This window comes from Syngnathus scovelli, chromosome 3 (assembly GCF_024217435.2).
Source record: "Syngnathus scovelli strain Florida chromosome 3, RoL_Ssco_1.2, whole genome shotgun sequence".
In the NCBI taxonomy this organism is placed as follows: Eukaryota; Metazoa; Chordata; class Actinopteri; order Syngnathiformes; family Syngnathidae; genus Syngnathus; species Syngnathus scovelli.
In genome coordinates this window covers 12,177,266-12,202,347 of record NC_090849.1, presented here as the reverse complement: position 1 = coordinate 12,202,347, position 25,082 = coordinate 12,177,266, and the positions used below count along the sequence as shown (strand labels likewise).

At 40.6% G+C, this 25,082-nt stretch overlaps 1 protein-coding gene across 5 annotated transcripts in view; it reads left to right on the top strand.

Moving 5' to 3' along the window:
• The window catches only part of sema4c (sema domain, immunoglobulin domain (Ig), transmembrane domain (TM) and short cytoplasmic domain, (semaphorin) 4C), a 76,514-nt gene extending 51,668 nt beyond the window's left edge, over nt 1–24,846 (top strand). For all 5 annotated transcript variants that reach the window (XM_049762896.2, XM_049762895.2, XM_049762897.2 and 2 more), the window contains 14 exons: nt 4,920–5,074; nt 7,881–7,943; nt 8,410–8,508; nt 8,741–8,837; nt 9,207–9,326; nt 10,457–10,608; nt 12,889–13,064; nt 14,292–14,436; nt 14,742–14,955; nt 16,572–16,687; nt 20,580–20,737; nt 21,074–21,165; nt 21,384–23,639; nt 23,729–24,846. In XM_049762896.2, the coding sequence (XP_049618853.1) occupies nt 4,920–5,074; nt 7,881–7,943; nt 8,410–8,508; nt 8,741–8,837; nt 9,207–9,326; nt 10,457–10,608; nt 12,889–13,064; nt 14,292–14,436; nt 14,742–14,955; nt 16,572–16,687; nt 20,580–20,737; nt 21,074–21,165; nt 21,384–22,279 (2,483 nt within the window). In that variant the 3' untranslated portion in view covers nt 22,280–23,639; nt 23,729–24,846. The remainder of the gene's footprint in view (nt 1–4,919; nt 5,075–7,880; nt 7,944–8,409; nt 8,509–8,740; nt 8,838–9,206; nt 9,327–10,456; nt 10,609–12,888; nt 13,065–14,291; nt 14,437–14,741; nt 14,956–16,571; nt 16,688–20,579; nt 20,738–21,073; nt 21,166–21,383; nt 23,640–23,728) is intronic.
• Nucleotides 24,847–25,082: the final 236 nt, after the last annotated feature.

Sequence of the window (25,082 nt, the reverse complement as noted above, 5' to 3'; positions counted from 1 at the left end):
ATAATTACGATGCAGTCGACATGAAAATGCTATTTCTCATAAAGTATATACTACTACTTTTTTACATTTTGATTCTAATATTTTCCCTTTTAACTTTGGTGCGTGTGTGTGTTTGTTCTATGATCGAGTTTGTAAGTAGAAATGTTTCTAAGTAGAAGCAACATTTCCCATAGGAATCAATGTATAAGCAAATAATGCATGCTGGTCTATCCCAAAAGTCACACTTTTTTCCCTATTACTCTGTGTAAAACACACAAAAACTAAATACCACTTTATTGTTGACCACCTAACTTTGCTTGGGGAGGAGGGAACCCATTTTAATTTTATACACTTGCTAAAAATGCCCCCAAAAAGACACAGCAAAAGTCAGGATAGTAAATGGTTGTATGCTTCCACGTACTCCCTGTAATGTGCATGAATTAATTTTCCAACTGTGTGAAATGTGATAGAATGTTTTTTGTCATACACAATAAAAGGCGAGGCGGCATGGTGAAACTCTGGTGAACACGTCCGCCTCACAGTTCAGAGGTTGCAGGTTCGATTTCACCTCCAGCCCTCCCTGTGTGCAGTTTGCATGTTCTCCCCATGCCTGCTTGTGTTTTCTCCGAGTACTCTGGTTTCTTCCCACATCCCAAAAACATGCATGGTAGACCGATAGACCGCTTCAAATACCTCGTAGGTGTGAGTGCGTGTGTGAATGGTTGTTCATCGCTGTGTGCCCTGATTTTGGCTCGCAACCAGTTCACAGTGTCCCCCGCCTACTGCTGGGATAGGTTCCAGCATGCCCGTGACAATGATGGATGGATGGATGGATGGATGGATGGATGGATGGATGGATGGATGGATGGATGGATGGATGGATGGATGGATGGATGGATGGATGGATGGATGGATGGATGGATGGATGGATGGATGGATGGATGGATGGATGGATGGATGGATGGATGGATGGATGGTAAAAGGCATTGATTCACATATGCAGAGCACTTACTTTTCCACAGAAATCGGCTGGCCAATCGATCAGAGCACTCGATACTTTATGTCGATACTAAATGATACTTTTGGGAGTACCGATATGTTGACACTATAAAATTGATACTTCCATCACTATTGCCCAAAACCCTCCAAGTTTATAAAGCAGCACAACTTTAAGCAGTAACATTAACATTTTGACTACATGCTAACACAAGTGTATGGATTTGTCCATATAGTAGGCCCTCCTGGTTCACTATGACAATAGCAAAGACACTGGTTAAACCAGTGGAGATTTTTTTCAGTTACCAGTGCGTTTAAAAATAAACATCTCTCCACACAGAGACAAAGAGGACTTGTGGTGCAGTCATCTGCGATAGTGTCTCTTTACAAAATTGACCTAACCTCTCTGTTTCTCTTATGCCTTTCATGTGTAGTCTTCCATCTGTTTCACCCAGGACACCTGCTTTTATCTCGGCAGTGGCTCCTTAATGTATTCTTCATTCTTAGTTCTTTCAGCCAGTTGTCTGCTAGCATCAAAAGTATAATTACAGGTACAGCAATTTTATTTTATTTTTTTTAGCTTGAAAGTGGAGACACTAGATTAATGCACCACATCATACATTGCAAGCGTATACTGTATATTTGAGAGCCACAAGTGTGAAGTTTGTTTTTTTGTAAGAAGTTGTGACTTCCACAGTATGGTCGTATTAAGTAGGACATTTAGCTGTACATTTTACACAATGACACTGAAACAGATCACATATTTGAGTGATTCCAATCAGTACTCCATAGAACCGCTACACTGATGACTGTATGTGTTTATGTGCTATTGTGCATCATGTACATGTACGTGCTCATGCACACGTAAATGTGTTCAGTCCTCCCCCAAGAATGCCGCCTCGCTCCTCGTTCACTCGCTCATTTGTACATCCTTCCTCAATGCTTATTTGCTCCTAAGCTAAATTCACTACTTATCTGACACTTTTTTCATCAAGCACTTCAACTCTCCTCCACTCTCTCTTGCCAAGGATTCTGCTTCCACTTTTAATTTTATTACCTTCTTCATGTTTCACTGCCACGTTTCCAATGATGTCTACTAACATGTTTGCATAGAAAGACCACCGGATTAACAGCAGGGTGTCCTAAGGTGACCTATTTACTATTTAGCATGCTTTTGTATGAATGATATCATGAAATTTAATACAAACTAACAAAATTAACATCACAAGAAATCTCTCAAACAGAAACATTTCCTGGTTAACTTAAAACTGCATAAATTAATATGAAAAATTGAATATCAAGCAGAACATTCATCCGGTACCTCATGAACAGCTCATTGCCACATTATGTGGAGACAGCCTATTTTTTACATTTATATTTCCTTTGAGATCGTACTGCTCTGGTGTACGTGTCAATCATTTGGACTTGTGTATTTCACCCAAAAAAATTTATACATCTGCCCATACAATGTTGACAGTCATTGCACTTTCCCATATAACCTTGATCAGGAAAATTCATTGTCCACCCCTGTTTTTTTTTTCCCAGCTCTACTTATAAAATAAAAGTCAATTTCGTCTCAACTAGGCCAACGCACCACATGCATAGTTTGGCGCGTCATAAATCACACTACTGTTCCCTCCCTTGAGAATAGCAATTTTTTTTCCAACAAATGAAAATTATTCATTTTGTTTAAAAGTAAATGTCAGTCATTCATTCTTTAGGAATGCATTATTTGCAGTGTGTACAAATAATTTGAAGTGAGAATACTGACAAGTGGATGATAAATAAAGTATAAGACATGATGAAACGCAAACACCATCTCTTTCGTTTATTCTCTTCCCCCCCTTTGCTTGCTTACTTACATGTGTGCTCTGCTGTAGTTTGTCTTCATGATAGGTTAGTATTGACCAACCTTCGTTTTTTGGTTCAGAATCCATGAAAACCATCTTGTTTGTTTGTACAGATTTGTTTATACAGCCTTGCTTAATGGGTGTGCCTTATCGCACTTCTGACTTGCAGATCTGAAACTTATCAGATTTTCTATAAAAATGGCTGAATTAAATTGCTAAAAGTCATCAACATCACCAGTAATAACAAGGCTTTTGGTTGATCTCCCTCCCTAAATTAGTTTTGATGTCTAAATGAATTGCCACCCTCATCAACCTTAACTTCAAAGGCTGCCTTTTTTTTCCACAAAAGAAAAAACTAATTACAACAAAGTAATGCATTTCCTACCTTAACTTTTATTGAGGCTATTCTCACTATCAGGCCGCTGTAAAAAGTCTTTTTCATTTTTAGATAGCGTTTAAATCTGAAGTCAGTGTGTGATTCCAAAAAGAGCAAGATGGCGGCGCGTGCACACGCAGCGGCCACTCTCTGTCCCGTTCGGTGTTTTGTGAGTGTTTACTGAGTGTTTGTCCGGCAGTTTTGTGTATGTTCGTCTCGTGTGATACGTCGTGCTACTAGTGCGGCGGGCATGTTCTGCTCAACATCGGCGGAAGTGGGTTTTATGGCGTTCTGGACTTTGGTGCGGAGAGATTAAGGGCGCTCGGACTGCTTCGTCATGGAGCGACGCCGGACTGGCCTGCTCTTCCTCCCCCGGTTGGACTGCGTCGTGAGCTCGGACTGCTCCGTCCTGGAGCATTGTTGGGATGCGTCGGCAGCGGGTCTGCGAGGCAGCGGAAGAGGGGCCAGCGCGGAGACATCGGGCCAGGCTTGCGGCCACCCCACCTCGCCCAGCCGTGCCTTCCATTCTACTGGCGTACGTTCGTTCGCGGGACGAGAAGATGGGTTGCGTTCGCCTGATAAGATCCACGAACCGGACAGTGCGTGCCTGCTGTGTGCTCGTGTTCACAGTGGCCTGGTTGACTGTCATCTTTCCGGACTCTGCTGTGGATCGGGAGCGGCTAGCGTGCTATCACTCTTATTGTTCATCTTCTTGTTTTATTTTTCCTGTGTTGTTTACTTGTATGTGCGTTGTGAACTCTGTCTTGTTACCCTGGGATAGTGAGAAACGTAATTTCGATCGCTTTGTGTGTCTTGACATGCGGAGCTATTGACAATAAAGGAGACTTTGACTTTGACTTTGAAAGATCCATAACAAATTTCACCATAACGACAGGGCAGTTGGTGAGGGTTCTGTGTACATTTGTTGTTTCAGTTGCATGCAAGACAGAGTCATGAATCCAATCCTTTAGATCAGGAGTGCAAACTCATTTTTTTCACAGGCCGCATCGTAGCTTGTTTCGGAGGGCCATTATGACTGTCAGCCCAAATAAATGTATGAGCACCTCATATTATATACAGTAAAAGCTACAAAACTAACTGACAAAAACTCGTTTTCAAATCAGACGAGTAAAAACTGATCAAATATTTCAAAAAATGATATTATTAAAAGTGAAGACAATTTGCAATTCTAGTAATGACACGAATTTGATGCACAATATGCGGCAGGTCGTATCTGGCCCCCGGGCCCCGGGTGTGAAATAAAAAGACATTGTGCCAAAGAGCAATATACTCATGGTTTATCAGCTGCTGTAAATATAAATGCCTTCTCTTGATTATGGTATCAGTATACAAACTGAAAGTGAAGAAACACTGAATGTGTTTACTGAAACTGCAAGAACTGTCTTTTTTTTTCGTTTATGTAAAAATGATGATGATTGCAGCGTAGGTTGAATGTAGGTGGAAGATGATATGGGCTAAAATTGAAAAGCAGAGTGTCCATCTGCGTGTTGCGTAAAAACCAAGATTTATGTGTGTGAACTGGAACTAGGTGGATAACATGAAGTTGATGCTGTGTGGGGAGTGGGTTGATGCCAGACTCAGTGGTGTGAATAAGCTAAGACATGGACACGCGTATAACAATTTAAGTGTGAAATGTTCTATTCTATCCTGTCATCTGTGATCATATGTTAAATGTTACTACTTTTGTCTTCATCCAGATGTTTTGGACAGCATGGCCAGGTTCAGCATTCAAGGAGTGTTCAACTACAGCATGTTGACACTGTCGGACCATGAGAGAGTTTTGTACGTCGGAGCACGCGAGGCATTGTTTGCCTTGGACCCCAATGATATTAGCAGACAGCTCCGACCACAGGTAACACACACACACAAACACACACACGCACTAATACAAACCAGTCCAACTCCTTAAAAGCCTTATAAAAATGTATCTAATCTGTAGCATCCATCCAGGTTTATTGTCAGCACAGTTCTCAAGTCGTCCCATTTTAATGTTCATTGTATCATTTGACTTTCTCAGAAGTTCACAATGTTTGAGAAAGTGATTACTGATTGAAACTACTCCAGGTAGCTGAGATCAAAAGTCATACTCGCATTTATTAGCATTCTACAGGTTACTATTATTAGACAATTTTTGTCACAATAATACTTCACATGGACTATACTCTTGTCTGCAGGAGTTTTGTTTAACTTTATCAAAATGACAGCACGATTGATGTGTTGTATGCATTCCAGAGTGCCTAATGAGTGATTCTTCATTTGATTGTAGAGAAGGATATAATTTAACTTGAATTATATGATACTGAAACTGTCGAATTAAATGAATACTTATTATATAATGATTTCTAACAAATAAAATCGGTGCCACCCAAAATTGAGTAAGTATGCTGTTGTGTTTGAAAGACTGTTTTGCAAGTTTGTAAACATTTAACTTGTTATTGAGCTCGATATACACGTTAGATTGAATTTGAATTTCTTTGAAAGCTTTTGTACATTGTATAATCCCAGCCCTTGCCACACTCCCTTCCAGTGTGTTAATTTAGACACTGCCCTCATTTTATTATTTTTGGCAGTTCTAATTTCCTGATTCAAGGACATCTGAGAACACTCTTAAAACAAATCCTTAATGAAAGTGGAGAATAGTGAAATAATAAATGACATGAGTCATTCTAGTTGTTGGCCATTTTATGTGTCAGACCTTTTCGTTTATCAAAGCTTAGGTTTCTACTGGAGAAGCAAATGAGTTACAAACTGTTAAGAATTTGAATTGTTTCTTAGAATGTTTAAGTATTGTCCCTGAAGGGTCCCAATCATGTACATATGTTGTTAAAGGCTGCTGTTTTGCTAAATAGAGAGTGGATATCTGGATGTCACTTGAATCAACTCAAAAGTAGCATTTGGTTTAAGATGTCTCTTTTATTAACTGAATAAAAAACAACGTAATCTTTACAATGACAAAATTATAGTAAATGTAAGTGCTAGCTTTGTATTACGACGCACAGGCACCAGAGTGCAATCCTTTGAGTTCTTATCTTGGAAGCATTCAATTTAACCTATACATTGTTTACTAAATATGCGCTAGTCCAAGTTAATATATTTTATGGTACTGGATACGAAAAAAAAGTATTCTTTTTAGTAACCTATAGGACAAAATAATTCTTTAAATAGTTTTATTAAACACAAGTTATTTTCAGGAAATTGTATTTCTGGGACTGAGCATTTATGTCCTTTTTTCCAGGTTATTGCTTCATTTTAAATGTATTTGGCTTAAGCCTCATTCAGTAATAGTCTTAGAGAGCAGCCAAATATTAAAATTGTGATGTGCGCTACGTTTGGCTGGGAAAGTAATGCATATTGCTCACGCTTTGGCTCCGTCCCTCATGCGTTTATTCCATCCTGTTGTATTGGCCAGATTTTAATATCTGGATCTCGTTTTTTTTTTTCTAAATGCACTCTGTGGGAATTGTGTTTGTTTGCCTCATATATGACCGTTCACATATTCATCAAAGAGATGATGAAGCCTCAGAGACCCAATCTGGTTTGGCTTTGGGTCGTCAATTGACCTGCATTGTGATCAATACATTTACAGCAGGTGAGTGAAGGCATCAGTGAGCAAACAGCCTGCAGCAGTTTGTGGATTATTATCTGATTTACTGTAATGAGAAGTTATTACATGAGCACACAGAGATGTGCACACCAGCAGAGTCGCATCATGCAAGCGCAGGCTGTTGCGGTTTATGAGTCTTGCAGTGACGATAAGACCACCTGTTAACATTCCCCCAGTGTGGAACGTCGAGGCATGATGCCAGCGTTTCAAAGTTTTGCCCTCCACTTCCATCTGCTTATCGCTCCAAATTTGAGACATTGTTTTGGGGCTTTAAACAGTCCTTTCCACGCATCAGTGGGTTGAGTTGGTTAAAATTGGTTCGATTATTGATGGAGCCGAGCCGTCCTTTGTTCTGTTTCCTCTGCTTATATAGCTATAGCATTGACGAAACATGGAGCCATAATAAATCTTAGAATTTCTACCTGAAGAAAAATAAATAAATAAATACATACATACGTACATACGTAAGTTCCACTTCCGGGAAGATGTCATATGCACACCACGTAAATAAATGAGCTAATTCACACAATGCTATATCTCACCTCTTATTTAATTCACCTGATAAAATTGTTTAAACCAAGTCCATCTGAAGTCCATAAGAAATTACTCACTTGTTTTATTTTCTGTATAAAAAAAAAAAAAAAAAAACATATGTGAACTCAATGAGTAGACCTACAATTAGTGTCAACAGTTGCGTATTCAAGCACAAGTAATACCAATACGTTATTTGTCCATGATCCCATGTAACTATTCGATGTATGTTTTAAGCTAGCCTAAATAAACACACTGTAGTACTGATATCTCCACTTTTCGGACACTAGTTTGAAGTTAAACATCAGTTTACGGTTTTAAATTGTTTACATCTGGTAATTATGCAGCTGTCTGCAATGCATTGTAATGAAAGCATTCCCCTCTTATTTTAAAATGATAATAAATGGAATATTTGAAATGCCTTCAATCATGGCATATTTGGTATAACCCAGCCTGCTTGATCAAAAGAGAGGACTTTACTATAGCTTGGTGACATTGTGTGGTTTCTTTCATTTATATGCAGATTGACTGGCCAGCTCCATTGGACAAGAAGAGGGAGTGTGTCATCAAGGGCAAGAGCAACCTGGTAGGTTGACAGGAGAATCTCTTTTTTTTTTTTTCTTTCTTTCTTTTCTCCAAAGGTATACAAGAATGCTTGATCTCTAAAATCAAAAGCCAAATGGGATTTTTTGGATTCAAGTGAGGATGATTCATAGCATAACAACCAATCACCATTCATGTGACATGAGCAGGTTGAATCGTGATCGGTCACTACTTGAACCCTGAGCACATGTTATGCCAGTTTCAGTCAACAGCAAGTGGCAAAATGATAACTCCGGCAGAACTGACTTATTACCTATCTGTATAAATCCACTGCAACTGTGTAAACTTGTAATTCTGACAAGCAATACCGTGCTCGAGCGAGTTCTGCCTGAATGGCACAGGCAAATAAATGCCGGAATAGTGGCTCTACCATTATGCGTCTCGCGTCTAATTAGCCGGGAAGGCAAAATGAACAAGTCAGGTCTAACAAATCCTCCTCTGTCCCTCAGACCGAGTGCTTCAACTACATTCGCTTCCTGCAGAGCTATAACCACACACACCTCTACACGTGTGGTACCTACGCCTTTCAACCCAAATGCACCTATGTGGTAAGAAAGTGATAAACAATCCTATCTGACTGAACTTCAGCTTGGCTGTAGTAGAATGTAGAATGCCATTATATAAATACATTTAATTATCTTCACCATGGGCTAGCTGAATGCATGTTTCTGGAAGCGTGCATATGGGATTGGAAAAGATACTATTTCGCCTTTTGTCGTCTATATTGTCATAACACATGAATGAACCACCACTTGCTTATTACTGGATGTTTATGTGCAGAACGCAGAGTATTTTAGTCTCAGCACTGCTGTCCTGGAAGACGGGAAGGGCAAATGTCCTTATGACCCTGCCAAGGGCCACACTGGCCTAATAGTAGGTGAGTCATTGTGCATGTGTGCATGTGTGCATCTGTGCGCGGGTGTGTGCTAGCGTGTGCTTGCGTGGGTGTGTTCCATCTCAGCTGCATTTTGAGTTGAGCAACAACATCATGATTTACAGCACTAACAGAGGCATGAAACATACATCAGATCTCGACAGAGTACTCCTGCAGGCTTTCCATTTTGTTTTGTCGCCATGCAGTTGCACGACGGGTCCAGAAGTCCAATTTAACTTTGCATGCTGCATTCAATTCAGAATTCATGGTTAAAGTGAACCCACAGGCACCCATTCTTCATTTGGACTAGCTGTTGACCTTCGTTATTTTAGCCTGAGTATGATTTGAACCAAGACTCTTTTGTTGCTACAGACAAGGAGCTCTACTCTGCCACACTCAACAACTTCTTGGGAACTGAGCCAGTCATCCAAAGGAACTTGGGCCAACAGCACTATAGTATGAAGAGTGAATACCTGCCTGCATGGCTCAATGGTAAGTATGCCAGGATAAAAAACATTCTAAATGGTGGCAATGCATAATATGACAGAGGAAATAAATGTCAGTGTTAAATATTTCTGGATAATAGCATTAAAAACAATGAGATGAGTGCCTTAACTAGCACTGGGTAATAAATATAGACAGTAAACATAATCTTTATATTGGCATTTTCCATCTTAAAAAAAGAGCATCAGAAAGGAATTCTAGTCAGTCAAACCTTTTGTCCCAACATATGAGGTTTATTCACATTTAATCTAGTGTATTCTTGAACTCGCACATATTGCTCAAATACTGTATTTGTTGTAGCTTCAGAAAAGGTTTCAGCTCTTATTCAAATAAAATAGCTATGCCCATGTTCCAAACTTCCAAATGCTATGGTCCTCAGTTCTGTTCTCACTATACCATGCATAGACACTAGTCCTTGTTACAGCAACATTTTCTGCTAAATATCATCATAACAAAATTTCGCAAATATATTTGTCAGAAGCATAAGCATAAGTCAGTGTGCTCACACATGAATGAATTAATCACATAAAATAAATTAGATAGACAATGCCGCCGTTATTTTTTTTTTTTTTTTTTTTTTTGACAGATTTTAATTAAGGAGGGGAAAAAAGCCAGAAGTGACAAAGAACAAAAGAGACAGAATGAGTTCAGGAAATAAAGCGTAGCACTTTGGCACCGTCTCGTTTTGTTATCTTTTGAAGGAAAGAAATGAGAAATGTGCAAAGAAATGAATTGAAAAGACGATGAGGTCACTGCAAGTGGAATTGGTAATGAAAGGGCCGACATTACAGTTGGCTAAAAGCCAATAGAAGGACAGGTAATGAGAAATGGTGATGGAGGAAACATACAGATGAGGCCAAAAACTAATCTGAAAGTATTACCAGTACATGAGCTCGAGTTTCAAGATATTTTTTGTGTCCCATTGTGGCTTCATGTATTGTCTCCAGCTAATGGTATGCAATAAAATGTCAAGATCATTCGCATGAAAAGAATTACATGAAGAGTGACTGAAGAAAAAAAAAATAGGAGCACTCATTCTCAATAAAGAAGCAATGGGGAAGTATTAAAGATTAAAGAGATTGTCACTGTGTCTTGTAATCCTGTTTATGTGTGTGCAGAGCCAGATTTTGTGGCTTCAGCCCTGGTTCGAGAGAGCAGCGGCAGTAAAGAGGGGGACGACGACAAAATCTATTTCTTCTTTAGTGAGCGAGCACTGGAACTGGACTGTGACACTGAAGTCAATGTGGCGAGAGTGGCACGAGTCTGCAAGGTAACCCTTACACCACAAAAAAAGATGAAGCCCAGCCTCACGCTTTTTTTATTTATTTTCAAACTCATTGTATAGCCTCATTTGATGTCATGGGGACAGGGTCAGTGTAATCATTGCATACCATACTGTACAAACTGAAGTCAGAACCATAAAATGTATATACCATATAAGAAAAACTGCCCTTTCAATTTATAAACTTGAAAGATTAAATATGGATGAAAAATAAATAGATAAATGGAATGGCATTTGCGTGAGCGAGCAATGAAATTCCACCATACCAAACTCTTGTTGACTAACATTGGATTGCACATGTTCAAGCAATTAACTCTGCATGAATGCATTTCCCTAGAATAATATTCTTTAGTCTGTAAAAACTGTCTGACGGCCCAGATCACCAAATGATTCCCGAGCGCGGCACCGCTGCTGCTCACTGCTCCCCTCTCCCCCAGGGGATGGATCAAAATCACATGGGGATGGGTTAAATGCAGAGGACAAATTTCACCACACCCAGATGTGTGTGTGACGATGATCATTGGGACTTGGGACTTTATATGCTTGACACAACCAAAGTTAGGACAAGGAAATAACCCGACAAATATGCTGTTAAGTAGTAGTACATACAGGATGGCAAAAATAATTTCATCTTGAGCAATAATATGAAAGAGACAATGCTTTTTAGGTATGAAATTGTGTTGGAAGTGCACCGATTATTTATTCATGGTGCCGCACTTTGCAAAGGAACGTGAAGTAACGTAGTGGTGTCACATGCACATAACAAATTGCTTAGTATCCTTCCATTACAGAAAGATCACAATGATCACTGAAATAACTTGAAAACTAATGAGAATGGAATTGCCTAACGTGCATAATGACAAGCCACAAAGCCCACAGGAGAATATCATTTGGCCTGATATGACAAAATGTGACACTTTTGGCAATTAGATTTCTTTTTTAAAAATATTCGCAGAAAACATCAACTGTATAGCTTTTCCATATTTGACTTTTCCACTGTGCTTTGGAGATCCTTTTCCTGCATGTGGGTGTCTTGGGTAAAATCAAAGCTTAAAGATATCAGAGTAGTTTGTGGCTTAGTGTAGGATGAACTGTGCTGTACGTATTTTAACATTTTCATGGCCTTGCTTTGTGTATCAAGGCCTAATAATGCTGGGCCAGCTGTGTCAAAATACTTTGGTTTATGCAGTGCGGTCAGAAGAAAGGGTTTCCTGGTTTATGCAGTGCAGTCAGAACAAAGGGTTTCCTGCAATGGCAAGACGGTCTTTGTTCAATGACCTTTTAGCTAACCATGGCTAATGCAACCACATAATCTCTGATGTTTAGTATAGAGAGACAGAAACCGCTGGCAATTTAAATATATTGCAATCATTTGTGTCTCTTCCCCAAAATTATTAAAATAATGATAGGATTATTAGTGCTTTCAAAGGATTGATTTCTACAATGATTCCCTGGGTTTAATGTCTACTTTTTGTATATTTATGAATTGCATATGTTTGTCTGTGTCCTGATCAAATTCAACCAGACTACCATGACCAATTCTGACATGGTGCAAGCAGGCGTAACTTTCAACTGACTTTTTTTGCCACCAACATGTCACAGCAAAACTTAAAAGACATACTCTTATTGCACCGTCAAATAAATCTTAACATGCAGCAAAATTCAAGATCCGCCAGCATTTTGGCATGCACCGTCTAGGAAAATAGATGTGTGTAATTAAGCAAATTGTATTTTCACACTTTCATGGAGGATGCCTTATAATGTCTGTATGAAGAACAATAAAGCCTTTTGAATGCAATTACAAACAGATGCCCACACTTGATGAGCACTGGAGCAAAATGAATAATTCAATGCATCCTGCTGATATTGGTTTTGCAACAATGCGCTGTGTCTCAGTCTAACGGCTATACTATCACCATTAACATGTACTTTATCATTTCCTAGAACACACCATCACTGTGGACAATGAGAACGACATTCTTTGTCACAATGGCTTTTCGAAGAGTTATGTCAAATTAAATACACAACTGAATAATTCATCATTATTTTCCTGACACAGATGCTAATGAAATGTCACAATAGCATCTTTAGCTGCTGATCAAAGCAGCTGATATGACTTCTAATCTGCGTGTGCCACATCCAAATCCCCTCTAGATGCTCAAAAAAGCTTGAGAATAGTTAGTATTTATGTGCTGCGATTGGCTGGTGACCTCAAACTTGGAAAGACTCTTGTATAGCTGTAAATGACCTGGCAAATCTCGTCTTCAGGGTGATCTTGGTGGTAGCCGGACGCTGCAGAAAAAATGGACCACCTTCCAAAAAGCTCGGCTGGACTGTTCGCTCCCCGAGCGTCATGTCTCCTTCAACAACCTTCGGGCTGTCTTCACATTGCCCGGCCAGGACTGGAGGGGGACGACTTTCTTTGGCATCTTTCACGCTCAGTGGTGAGTTAAACACAAAACGACAGCAGTACTGAAAAAATAATAATTAAAATAATATTGCATAACAATTATGGAATATCATGCCATTTGCATTTACTTTTATTTATTTCTGATAAAGGGCAAGACATACATTGTGTTGCCAATATGTATAATATCCTTGCGGTTTTTAACAAAGTCCCCTTGGCTTTTGTAGTAATGGCTACGATTGATAATTCAAAAGATTATGTATTTATGCCATAATTGTGCGTTTTATACATTGATCAAATCAAATTACTGATATTTTGATGTGCTCCATGAACCAGAAATAAAAGCAGACCGATGGATTGATAGAAGTGTCCTAAGAAGTGCAAACGTCATTTTTTGGCCACTCTACATTTCATGTGTTGATGAGTCATTTGACTACAAAGCAAACGTGATCAAGGGCAGGAGGGTGGGGGTTTTTTTCGAAATAGAGACAACCCCCTGTCTCGAGGCCAGGCGGTGTTCTTTGACTGGAGACTTTTGTATTGCTCATTGACATATCACGTTGCAAAGAGAACCAACTTTGAACTTAAAGCTGTGATTCTCCATTCAGTGAAATGAATCTCAATCCTTTATTCCCTGTCTGATTTGCCGGGGATTCCTTCAAACCCGCGAGCTTCTGGAAAAAAGATAACGTTGAGATAATTTGATATTCCAATAATTAATTACAGTTTAAGCCATTATCGGAACAAATCTGCGAGCTTTTTTCCAAGCTAAGATACCAACGCTGTTTTAAGATTGAATTCATCATTAGAGCGGGGAATTATCGTAAAATCATGTATCGGTATCTCACAGTGAAAAATACTAAATATCTATAATCCATTTTGCCAAAGTTGGTTCTTTGTTCCATCAAGGGATAATGGATAAATGCTAATCCACTAACTTTTTAAATAAAGCGTACATTGTCACATTTTTTAACTGAACAACGACATTAAGGCACAAGTTTTAGTTAAAAAATTTCATCATTTAAGGATAAGGATAACTTTTTTTCTTCATCCTTAAACAATGACAGTTTTTTCATTCTCTCGTTCCTATTTTCTTGTGTGCCACAACTCCCACTCTTCTTGTGCCTTGCTGGGTGTGTTGCAGCACAGAAGCTTCTTGCAAGCAACACGTCACATTTTTCACAATAGGATGACAGCTAATCCGTCTCTCTCCTTTTACGCCACCGCACATCACTAACTTCTTGCCTCGCCTGCAATGTTTCAGGGGTGACGTGGACGTGTCGGCGGTGTGTCAGTACCAGATCAGTGATGTGAAAAAGGTGTTTGAAGGCTCCTACAAGGAATACAGGGAGACATCCCAAAGGTGGGGGCGCTATTCCGGACCTGTTCCCAACCCACGGCCTGGATCGGTAAGAAACAGATATTGTGAAGGAAGGAATAATGGGATTCTGTTGTTGTGTGATGGGATGAGGGCAGGAAACAGGTGACAAGACATGAAAAGCTATTAGTTTAATGATCCACAATGAGAGAGAAAAGGCAGAGAAGTCATGTAATGGCAAGGTGTGGACGTGAAAAAAAGCACTTAAAAAGTTTTCTCCCTCCTTTTCCTTCTTGTCGTTTTCACCATGGCCTCATCCTTCTCGTACCCTTTTAAATGTCTCCTCTGCCTTCCATCCATTTCTCCTCACTTGCTCTGTTTCTGTCCGTGCTGCAGTGTATCACAAACTCAGACAGAGAAAGCGGCTACAACAGTTCTCTGCAGCTACCTGATGCAACACTCAACTTTGCCAAGAAGCACCCACTGATGGAGGACAAAGCACTTGCTCGCCCCCTGCTTCTCACCAAGGGTGTGAACTTCACACGGCTGGTTGTAGATCGAGTTACCGGCCTAGACCAAAGAGCCTACAACGTTCTGTTCCTTGGCACAGGTACAAACTACATCATGTTTCTGCTTTGCCAGTTTCTGCCTAGCAGTATAATTTGGTGGTATGACTTCGATGCCAAAAGTTGAGCAGGATACTGAAATACAATTTGTACCACTTTTTGGCATTTTTTTCTGGGTTACCATTGGTGGTCTAAGGTCTGGGATTGGTGGGGTGGCTCGAGATGCTCTTCAGTCTGTTGAGTGCTCAGCAGAGCACGGCTACAGACTGCACCCCTTAATGTTTTGTTTGCTCCCCTAAAATTTGAAGTTAGTGGTGACTGACTTCCCAGAAAAAAATTAATTCCCTGCAGCACACCCTGTAGTATCTGTTGAAGGGATGAGCATTTTCCGCCTTTGGCAATGTGCTTGGATAGGTACTGGCAACGGGCAAGGTGGCAGAAAACAACACACCATCTGGCCACATTTCAGCTGGGTTTCAATTAAATGCTTGATTTGCATGCCGAGACTCATCTTCACACATCAGAGGAAATGTCAGCGTATGTGCGACTTAATTAATACCTCTTGTGAGTGGCCATCAGGCCCCTGTACAGGTGTCCTCTTTTGGCTTAAATCAAGCACAATCAACAGCTATTTTAATCACGAATCGTATATAAAATCTGTGGTGAAGTGAACGTGAATGCAGCCTGTCTCATAAATCTACGGACCATTCGGGTAACTGCAGTGGTAAAGTGACTACTGCATTATGTATGGTGTGTGACTGTTTAGAGGCGGCAGACACCGTGTTTGTGCGGGCAACCCATGAGGCCAACATGCACACATATTGATACACACACACTCTCTCAGACGCTGTAATACATGCTCGCTTTTCCGGAGCCAAGTGCAAATCCCCGCTCGTTGTGCTTCACAGCACAAACTCAACAGGGCCCTTGGCAGACGTGTGCACATTGTGCCAATTGGGCTACCGGCTTGATTAGCTATTAGCCGCAACATAGCTGATGGAAAAGAGAAATGAGTGAATGGACCGCCTGTCAAGTGTTTTTTTTAACAACACTACACCACAGAATTTAGTAATTTGCCAACATTCATTTGCAATAGGAGTGTGTGTTCATACTATATTCCGTATATGTCCGTGTGTACATATGCGTGTTTCCGTCTCGCTAGCACTTGAAAGTTTTTGTTATGACTTCTGGTCATCACAGCGGGTCACTTGCATGTTTGCCACTGTTTCTATGCCAGATGTCCTTTGCAATGCAAACCACACATCTTTAAATCCGTGCGTGGGACTGGTAGCCCGGGAATCAAATAATCACTGTCTGAATGAAATGCAGCAATATGTCAAGTGTTTTTTAACCATCGAATTTAGAAATCGGCCAACACTTACTTGTCCTTGTACTGCAATCGGGTCTTGTGATCACACCAAGAGTGCTTAATAGTACGTCACAGTCAGACATTGTTGTGTATTTTATCAGTAGCTATTCATTTGGTGTGTGCCTCTAGGGTGTTGATTTTCAGTATAAAAAGCTGAACAATTATATTATGAACTGAATGATACATAATGTATTTTAATGCTTGCTAAGTGCCGTTGTTTAGAAACAATTCATAAAACTTCCTTTAATCCACTTTGCTTTTCCTCCTCCGCTTCCCTCTTGTGTGTTGCAGTTGAAGGCTGGCTACAGAGGGTAGCTATCTTGGGCTCTGACGCCCATGTGATTGAAGAAATCCAGCTGTTTGACATCGCTCAGCCAGTAGACAGCCTTACCATATCCCACTCCAAGGTAAATACAGTTTTTGGCTGTTTCCCAAAGGCTACAGCATGTAAGATGTTCTTGTGTGGCATTAGCACAGCTACTACTGTATGTCTGAAAACGTTCCCAGATTAATATCACTGCGATAATATCATCATGGTGCATGCAGGCTGTTATTCAGAAATTCAAAGTACCGTAATTTTCGGACTATAAACCGCACCGGACTATAAACCACACCGGTTAAAATTCGGGGATATTTTAGTTTTTTTCTTATATAAACCGCACTGGACTATAAGCCGCACGTACGCATGAGTTATTTACAAAGAAAGACAGTACACCGAAAGCCTTTTTAAAGTTTTAATAACATACCTTAACATTTCTTTCCAAATACTGCCTGTAACACGGCAGTAACACCGCAGCAACCCGGAAGTAACACAGCACGAATAGGGCTGGATTAAAAAAAAAAAACATACCTGTAAAAGTCACTGAGACGCGGTGGTAACACAGCAGCAACACGGTAGCACAGCACTAACAGGGCTGGTTGAAAAAACATGCCAGTAAAAGTTAAAAAAAAAGAGCTTCATCATCTTCATCTTCCTCCTGTGCACTGAAACATCGAAGTCTTCCTCCTCAGTGTCCGATTGGAATAGCGTTAGATATCCTTCGCCACACACTTTCTCAGTCTGTCTTTCGTCATTGCTTTTATGCATTTCTTCTAGCATTTTGCATGATGAGGGTCTGTTCATGCTAATTTTATTCATGCACGAAGCGCTAAATTACATTAAACTAGCGAGAGACACGTATAGCTCCCGAGTAGACGTGACCGGGAAATAAAGAAAAGGGTGACGCAACACAATGTCATCAACATCAACTGCCTTTAACTTAAAAGCGGCATCATATGCATTTCTTTTTTCCCCCATAATGCCGGTTTGTGTATAAAAGCTTCCTTTCAGTAATGACCGTCTTGATCTCGTTCTGTCTCTTCTTTGTTTTCAATCAAATGCTAGGTACTGTAAATGGGGCAAAATCAAAATAATATTGTGACATAGTACCGTATTTTCCGGACTATAAGTCGCTCCGGAGTATAAGTCGCACCAGCCATAAAATGCCCCAAAAAGTGAAAAAAACATATATAAGTCGCTCCGGAGTTGACAAAATCCCACACCAAAAACAGTCATGAACGAGCAACAACAGGCTAAATGATAGCAACAACAGGCTAAACGATAGGTACGCTAACGTGACAAACACAAACAAAGAGCTGAGAACGTGCCTGACGTAACATATAGAGTGATTAAGGACAACTATTACATGAATAACCTGTTTATAAAACCATCGGTGTCACTCCAATTCATTAAATAGCAACAACAGGCTAAATGATAGGTATGCTAACGTGACAAACACAAACGAAGAGCTGAGAACGGGCCTGACGTAACATATAGAGTGATTAAGGACAACTATTACATGAATAACATGTTTATAAGACCATCGGTGTCACTCCAATTCATTAAATCCATCGATCGTTCTTTGTCAACAATGGGTGCGCGCGGCTGAGGGCGCTTGCACTTCAAAATATTCCACAGGCTCATATAACGATAGATAAACTATATTTCAAATAACTATAATATAAGCCAATAATATTATCAAACCATCCGTGCACTTTAAATCCATTAAATCCATCGGTCAAATTCCTCGTCCTTTGTCAACATCGCCGCGCGTGCGCCCTGATGTCAGCCTCGTCTTTATTCCACAGATCTAGTATATAACTATATTGTAGCGTTAACAAAGTACAAGGATAGACGTGGGTTTGGTAAACGGCTCTTTATTAAACAAAACAAACTTCCAAGCGTGTGGCGGCGTGGACTTCCTGACAGACCGGGCGTGCGTAATGGCCATGTCCGAGCCCCATGCACCGTTCGCGGACAGCCACTCGGCCGAGCGCCGGCCCCCGACTCAGTAGAGTAGGACCGGGCGTGCGTAAAAGCCATAATAGTTTTTCAAACCTTCTATGTCACTCCAAATCCTTAATTCTTTCAAACTCTTTGTCCTCCGTGTCACATAGAAATGATCACCACTAATGATGCCGGTAGTCCTTACGTGGGTACGTTTGTCCTTTATGTAAACAACCGCCGCGCCGCGCCGTGCCACTGACGTCACTTGAAATAGTAATCCATTGGTACATCACGGTTCTCCAAACTTTCTTTCTGCTGCTCGATTACTGTTTTCAGCTGCATATTTTACAACTTGAAGTTTGTAACCTGCAAAATATGAGTTTCTTTTTGGTGCCATTTTTCTTAAGCCCACCCAGTTGATGAGTCACAGTCAACGGTGAAATTTAGAGCGCCCTCATCCAGTTTCGTCTGAAAATATAATTTTTTTCAGATGTAGTTTTTTGTTTTGTTTATTTGGTTGTTTTATCAAAGTCAAAGTCTGCTTTATTGTCGATTTTTTTTTTCATATACCAAGACACACAAAGAGATTGAAATTACGTTCCCACTATCCCTCGGTGAGATAGTACACATATGCATACAAGCAACACAAAAAAAACCAAGAAGGCACAAACAATGAATAAATAAGAGTGTTGAATAAATGATAAATAAACAAATAATAATAAATAATAATAATAAATATAAGAGGAGCAAAAATGGAGCAAGTGTACATACAGCAGACAATGGACTTGGATATGGTGCTTTAAAGTGTTAATTGCTTTATTTGATGTTTTCTCTATTTTTTATGTTTTGAATATGTTCAAGATAAAGATATAAAAGCATGTGAAGTGATCAACTATACTAAAAATAACATGGGAAGTGGTCAACTATACTTGTAAGTAAGTGATGTCATAATGATCAAGTAAAAATTTGTGAAAAAAAAACATATATAAGTCGCTCCTGAGTATATGTCGCCCCCCCCCCCCCCACCCAAACTATGAAAAAAAACGCGATTTATAGTCCGGAAATTACGGTATGTTCCTAATTTTTCATGCTGATTGTTTTCTATTTCTGTTGATTTATCTGTACATGTTGACTCTATAATTAAAAGTGTGACATCTTAAGAATGTATTCGCTTTGTGACCTTATATATAAAACCACTCCAACAATTTGGGATAATTTAAGATATCGTGTAGTGAAAACTGGGCATTGGGTAAATGTATACAATACATAATTCTTTTTTTTTTTTTTAGATATTTGTCATGTTCAACTTCAGATAAAATTTCAAAAAATAAGTTTTGTGACACAAAATCACTGCAACAATAATTTGGGATTATTTGAGACTTTGTGTCGGTGGAGGCATGTGGCATTACACAAATTGATTCAATACTTAGATCTTTTTCATGTTCAACAAAAGATTAAATTTCAGAATTAACTGGGACAAAACACCTGAGCTGCATTGGAATTTCCATGCCATGCCATTGCCATGCCTTAGCACTATATTTTTCGCTAGGTCATCAACCTGCCCTTTGTTGTCTCGTGAATCCCAAAACCTGCTTCACAATAACAGTAATTACAATCCTTGGCCGCTGTGGTAAATTGAAACTGTGCTGTGTCCCTGCTGTTTTCTCAGTCTGCTTGCCCTGTGTTGACACTGTTCATCCCTGAGGCTCCACGGTGGCTTGTCCCCCTTTATCGATAGGTTTTGTTGTGTTTTGTTTTGTAGACAAGCCCTTCAAAACCACTGTTTATCTCATTGATGTTGCCTTAGCCACGCCAAACATTTTAGAGCGGCTTTTGTGAAGAGTGCAGCCCAGATTGCACTGGGAAGAGGGTCGTCGGCTAAATGTTATTGTAATTGAGAGTGATTATCCCATTATCTCCTCCAACCCCGAATTGAGTCGCTCTCTCACTGTCTCTGTCTGTTTATCTTTCGTCTTCCTTTTCAACTGCCTCTGATCTGCTGTTCTCTTTTCTCTCTCATTGTTTCTCGTTAGAAGTATGTCTACATCGGCTCTCGCTCAGAGGTTCTCCAGTTGCCCTTAGCCAACTGCAGCCGCTATCAGTCTCAGCCAGACTGTCTGCTCGCCAGAGACCCCTACTGCGCTTGGGACAGCGAGGGTCGCGCTTGTGTTCGCATTGACCTCCACCGAGGGTAAGGATATACACTAATTCATTCATTTGAATTTGTAGTCTATTCTTGATGTGGTCTTCAAATGCTTTCAAAGTCTCTACAAAAACCTTTAAAAAAAATACTGAAAATCCTTATTGAACCCTTGAGTGTGAAATACTGCCACCAGCAACTCATAGCTAAAGTTTTATATTTCGCCAACATCAAACCTCAACCTGTACGCAATAAAGCAGATAATAGATTATACAGTTGGATCACATTGGATCATTTCTAAGTGTTTGATTCTGCTCGCAGATCCCGTGTTGTACATTCAAGCAAAAGACTATGATTCAACTCGAGCGCTGTCCCTCCTCCTTTCAGATCCACGTCTTCTCTGTCACAAGACCTCATGCTGGAGAGGTTCAGCCGAGGAAAAGCAAAGTTTGACAAGCCTGTCTCCATCCCCAGCCCTGGTGAGTGATGGGATGTGCCTCAGCACTGCCCCCGTGTGGAGTTGAATGTTATTGCATGGACAAATTGGTAAACCAAGAGGATGTAGTCAATGTCATGAAGGAATGCATTGAGTTTTAGCTGAGTAAATTATGTCGACTTGAGATAGCTCAGGATATACATTTAAATAATTACTATTTGTCTCGCTATCCCTCCTCCTCCTTTCCCCATCTCTCTCTAGAGCACTCTCGCCTTCGTAACGTCACCGTGGTGGTGGGGTCAGACATGGTGCTACCCTGCCAGTTGATCTCCAACCTAGCTCAGCCCTTCTGGGTTGTCAACGACCGCGAGCTCCTTCTCGGCAACCCAGAGGCCGGAGGGCCGCGCTTCGACCGCACCCTCAAGGCTCTCGTTGTCCCTGAAGCGGGTCAGATTCAAGCAGGACGCTACATCTGCTATTCGGAGGAGCAGGGCGTGAAGTTTCAAACGGAACGTTACCAAGTAGCTGTAGTCGCAAGCGCTCCTGTCTTCATGGAAGCCCGAGCCCCTGACAGCAGCATGGGGCTTTTCTGGGTGCTGGTCATCACCCTCGGTGCCGCGTGCCTCCTGCTCTTGGTCGCAGCGCTCTACCTGCGCAGGAGACTGAAACTGGCACTTGGAAAGGGAGCTGACATGAAGCCCCTGGAAAGTACCTTGGTGTATCCCATCACTCTCCCAAAGGAGCCGCCCACTTTTGTGCCCAGCAAAATGCCCAGCGACGAGGACCGTTTCTGGGAGACCGGCGCTAACTACTACTACTCGGACGGCTCGCTTAAAATTGTTCCCGGTCACGCCCTGGGGCCCAACGGCGTCGCCAGCACGGCGTCACCCAGTGCCATTCCAGGCCAGCCCATCCACTCCCCCAGCCGTCTCAGTCTCACCAACATCCGAGGCTCCGGTAGCAACGGCTACATCCGGCTGAACCTGAGCACAGCAGGGGAGGAGAGGGCTAGCGGGTCTTGCGCTGGTGGCGGCGGGCTGGGGGGCCTGAGCATGGGTGGGAATGACTACTCAACCCCGTTCAAAGAAGAGCTTAGGCGCACTCTGCAGCAGAGGAGCGTGCTGCCTGACGCTAATCCAGAGGAGTCGTCGGTCTAGGCCTTTTCTGCGCCGTCTCCATTCCCTTGAGTTGGAAAAAAACAAAACAACCAACCTACCTCCCTCCTTTTGAGGATGCCTGCTCTCCCTCGCTCTCTCGTTCAGTGACACGTCACCTACCAATGCTCTTTCCCTCACCCTGCCAATGCCTGTTTGGCTCACTGTAGACATTTATAGCATGTTAAATATAAACACTCACACCCATGGTTCGCCAACACACTCTCACATAATTATTGTGTGCTGTACGCCACCAAGTCTTGAACTTTTCCTGCTTCCACTGTGTAATGGCCATTTGTCTAAAGTGTGTATTTACCCAGGAGTACACCGTAGGCATGGTAATCCAACCGATGGCATTATATGTTGTCTGAAGGGCACGTTTAATTGATGTTGGGCGGACCAAGAACGTCTTCCAGCATCTTTGCGGAGACCAGTTGATGGATGGCAAGAATAATTCCTGTTCTTTCGGGTCATTTTTCAGCTTGTACTGCACTTAAAACTGGAAGCTAGTCTTCCTTTATTTTTAACGGCGAGCCAAGAGGAGGCTGATTAATGCTGAAGCAAGACAACAATCATATTTGTGTATGAGAAGCTCTGTGAAGACGTGAGAGACGATGAGAGAGCAATTGAAGTGAACGCAAGGGAGTTTCTCAGTGAAGGACATTCTCTCTAAATGTTTTGGTCCAATTTGTTTTTAGTTTATTTTTCCCAGTTTGAATTTAGACATTTGTCCAAAAGGTTTTTTATTTATTTCTTAAGGACCGCTGCAGCCTTCAAGTGGTCATCAAGTGACTTAAGTCTACCTTTCGTGAAGAACAAATGCTTACATTCCAGGCTGCAACCTGCTCGGTGACTTTCGAAGCACCTTCAGTGTACTAAAAGTGCATGAGAACCACGTGTTGTTGAAAATTCATGTTCAGATCAGCTGTTTTTGGATCTTTGCTCATTCCCCTTGGAAAAGAAAATGCTATTGGCATTCAGCAATAAGGCAAAGACTGCACACTTTTCAACAACGCAAAGACAACAAGCATGGAGAATGTAGTTGAATCATCTGCTGTGGATGTTTCAAAAAGTGCTTTATGTTTTGTACGGTGACAGTGGTAAACTTGCACTGCAAAGAAGGAAACTACCACACTTTGTCACACGCCCAACGCTTTGAATGTCAACAAGCCCGGACTCCAGTGTGTGTGACAGGACACCGTGAATGCCCTTCCTTAGATGCCAAGAGACCAAGTTGGGGATTTTGTGTTGCGGACAAAGAGATGAAGAACAGTGGGAAACACACGAGGCCACAACGAAGGACCAAATGATGATTTCCAAGTTGATAGGATACAGTAGGACAATGCCTCTGAATCTGTTACAGGTATTGTTTCACTTCTTTTTCATGAACAATGGAACTATTTTTTGCATTGTTACTCAATCTTCTACAATTTCTCACTCTTCTCAAAACAGGGTGATTGTTTGGGATATGTCTGCATTGCGCAGGAGAGCAACGCAAGAGCTTTCAACATCATTCAGTTGTGAAACACACTGTGGACACGGGTCTAAAATGTCACGTATCCCAATGACCCCATGGTCAGAGAGGTACTCGGCCATCAGACGAACATATTGCATGAGCAACAGCAAAAGGACTGTTCATTTCCATCACCATTGTACAAACGCATTTTTTTGGATTGAGAATTTTGAGGATTTTTTGATATGATACAGTATTGTAAAACACTAAGGCTCTCAGTTGAGCCTTCATTTTATGGTTCAAGGAAAGGATTTTATTTCATGGCTGTGTTGCTCGTGTCACTTCACCTTTGGGTAAGCCAAAGTAGACTGCAGTTGTTCTTCTGCCCCAAGTTATTTTTCTGAAACAGATCAATATTGAGCTGTCCGTCCATTTTACAATTCTGAGCTGATGTCTGCCAGCTTTCTGAATATTTTAACTGCAGCAAAATGTTCCCTCAAGAAAAAAAATGGCTTAAGGCTAATGGATTTTCTGTTTGTTTCCTGTTTACTTTTCAGCAGTGATCTCCTGGACCTGATTCTTGTTTCTATTCACGAAGGCTCGCCAATATACCAAAATCATTATTTAATTTGTTAGCTGCCAAAAACCAAATAACAAGCTTTTGATTTAAAGCAAATTAGTGCTAGAATGTGTGCACTTGATGGTATCCAATACTTTAAAGTTTAAACACATTCTTGGAAAAATACACTACTTGGTCATGTCTTGTTGAGTATTTCTTTTGTCATCAGGCTTTGTTTTACTTTGCATTTTGAAGAAAAAAAACAATCAAAAGAATGATTAAACAAGTCTTTTGTTGGAGTAAAATGCATGTCTTAGAAGTCTTCAAACTTCACATTTGTTTGCCATAACCACTCCAGTGCGGTATATTTTTGTGTTCATTCCGGTTGACCTACTTTTGCCTGTATCTTATTGAACTTTTATGTTTGTTTTAAAGTAATTTTAAGTAACTTATTTGTTGTACAAACACGTTGATATTTATTATGATTGTACATACGCCCTTATTTTTTTTATATGTGTGTATATACATACACACAAATAAAAAAAGAGATCTACTTGATTTGTGTGTTTATTTTGTCAGAGACAGTCCACCAAGTTCACACTGAAGGTAGTAATCTTAATAAAATTATCACTGGGGAGGTATGTTTAAATAAGCAACCCTAAATGAAATTTTTACAAAACCTAGAATTTTATCTTAAGTTTCTATTACACTGCCCAATGTACCGTATTTTCTCCACTATAAGGTGCACGAGATTATAAGGCACACCTTCATTGAATTTTTTATTTTAGAAATTA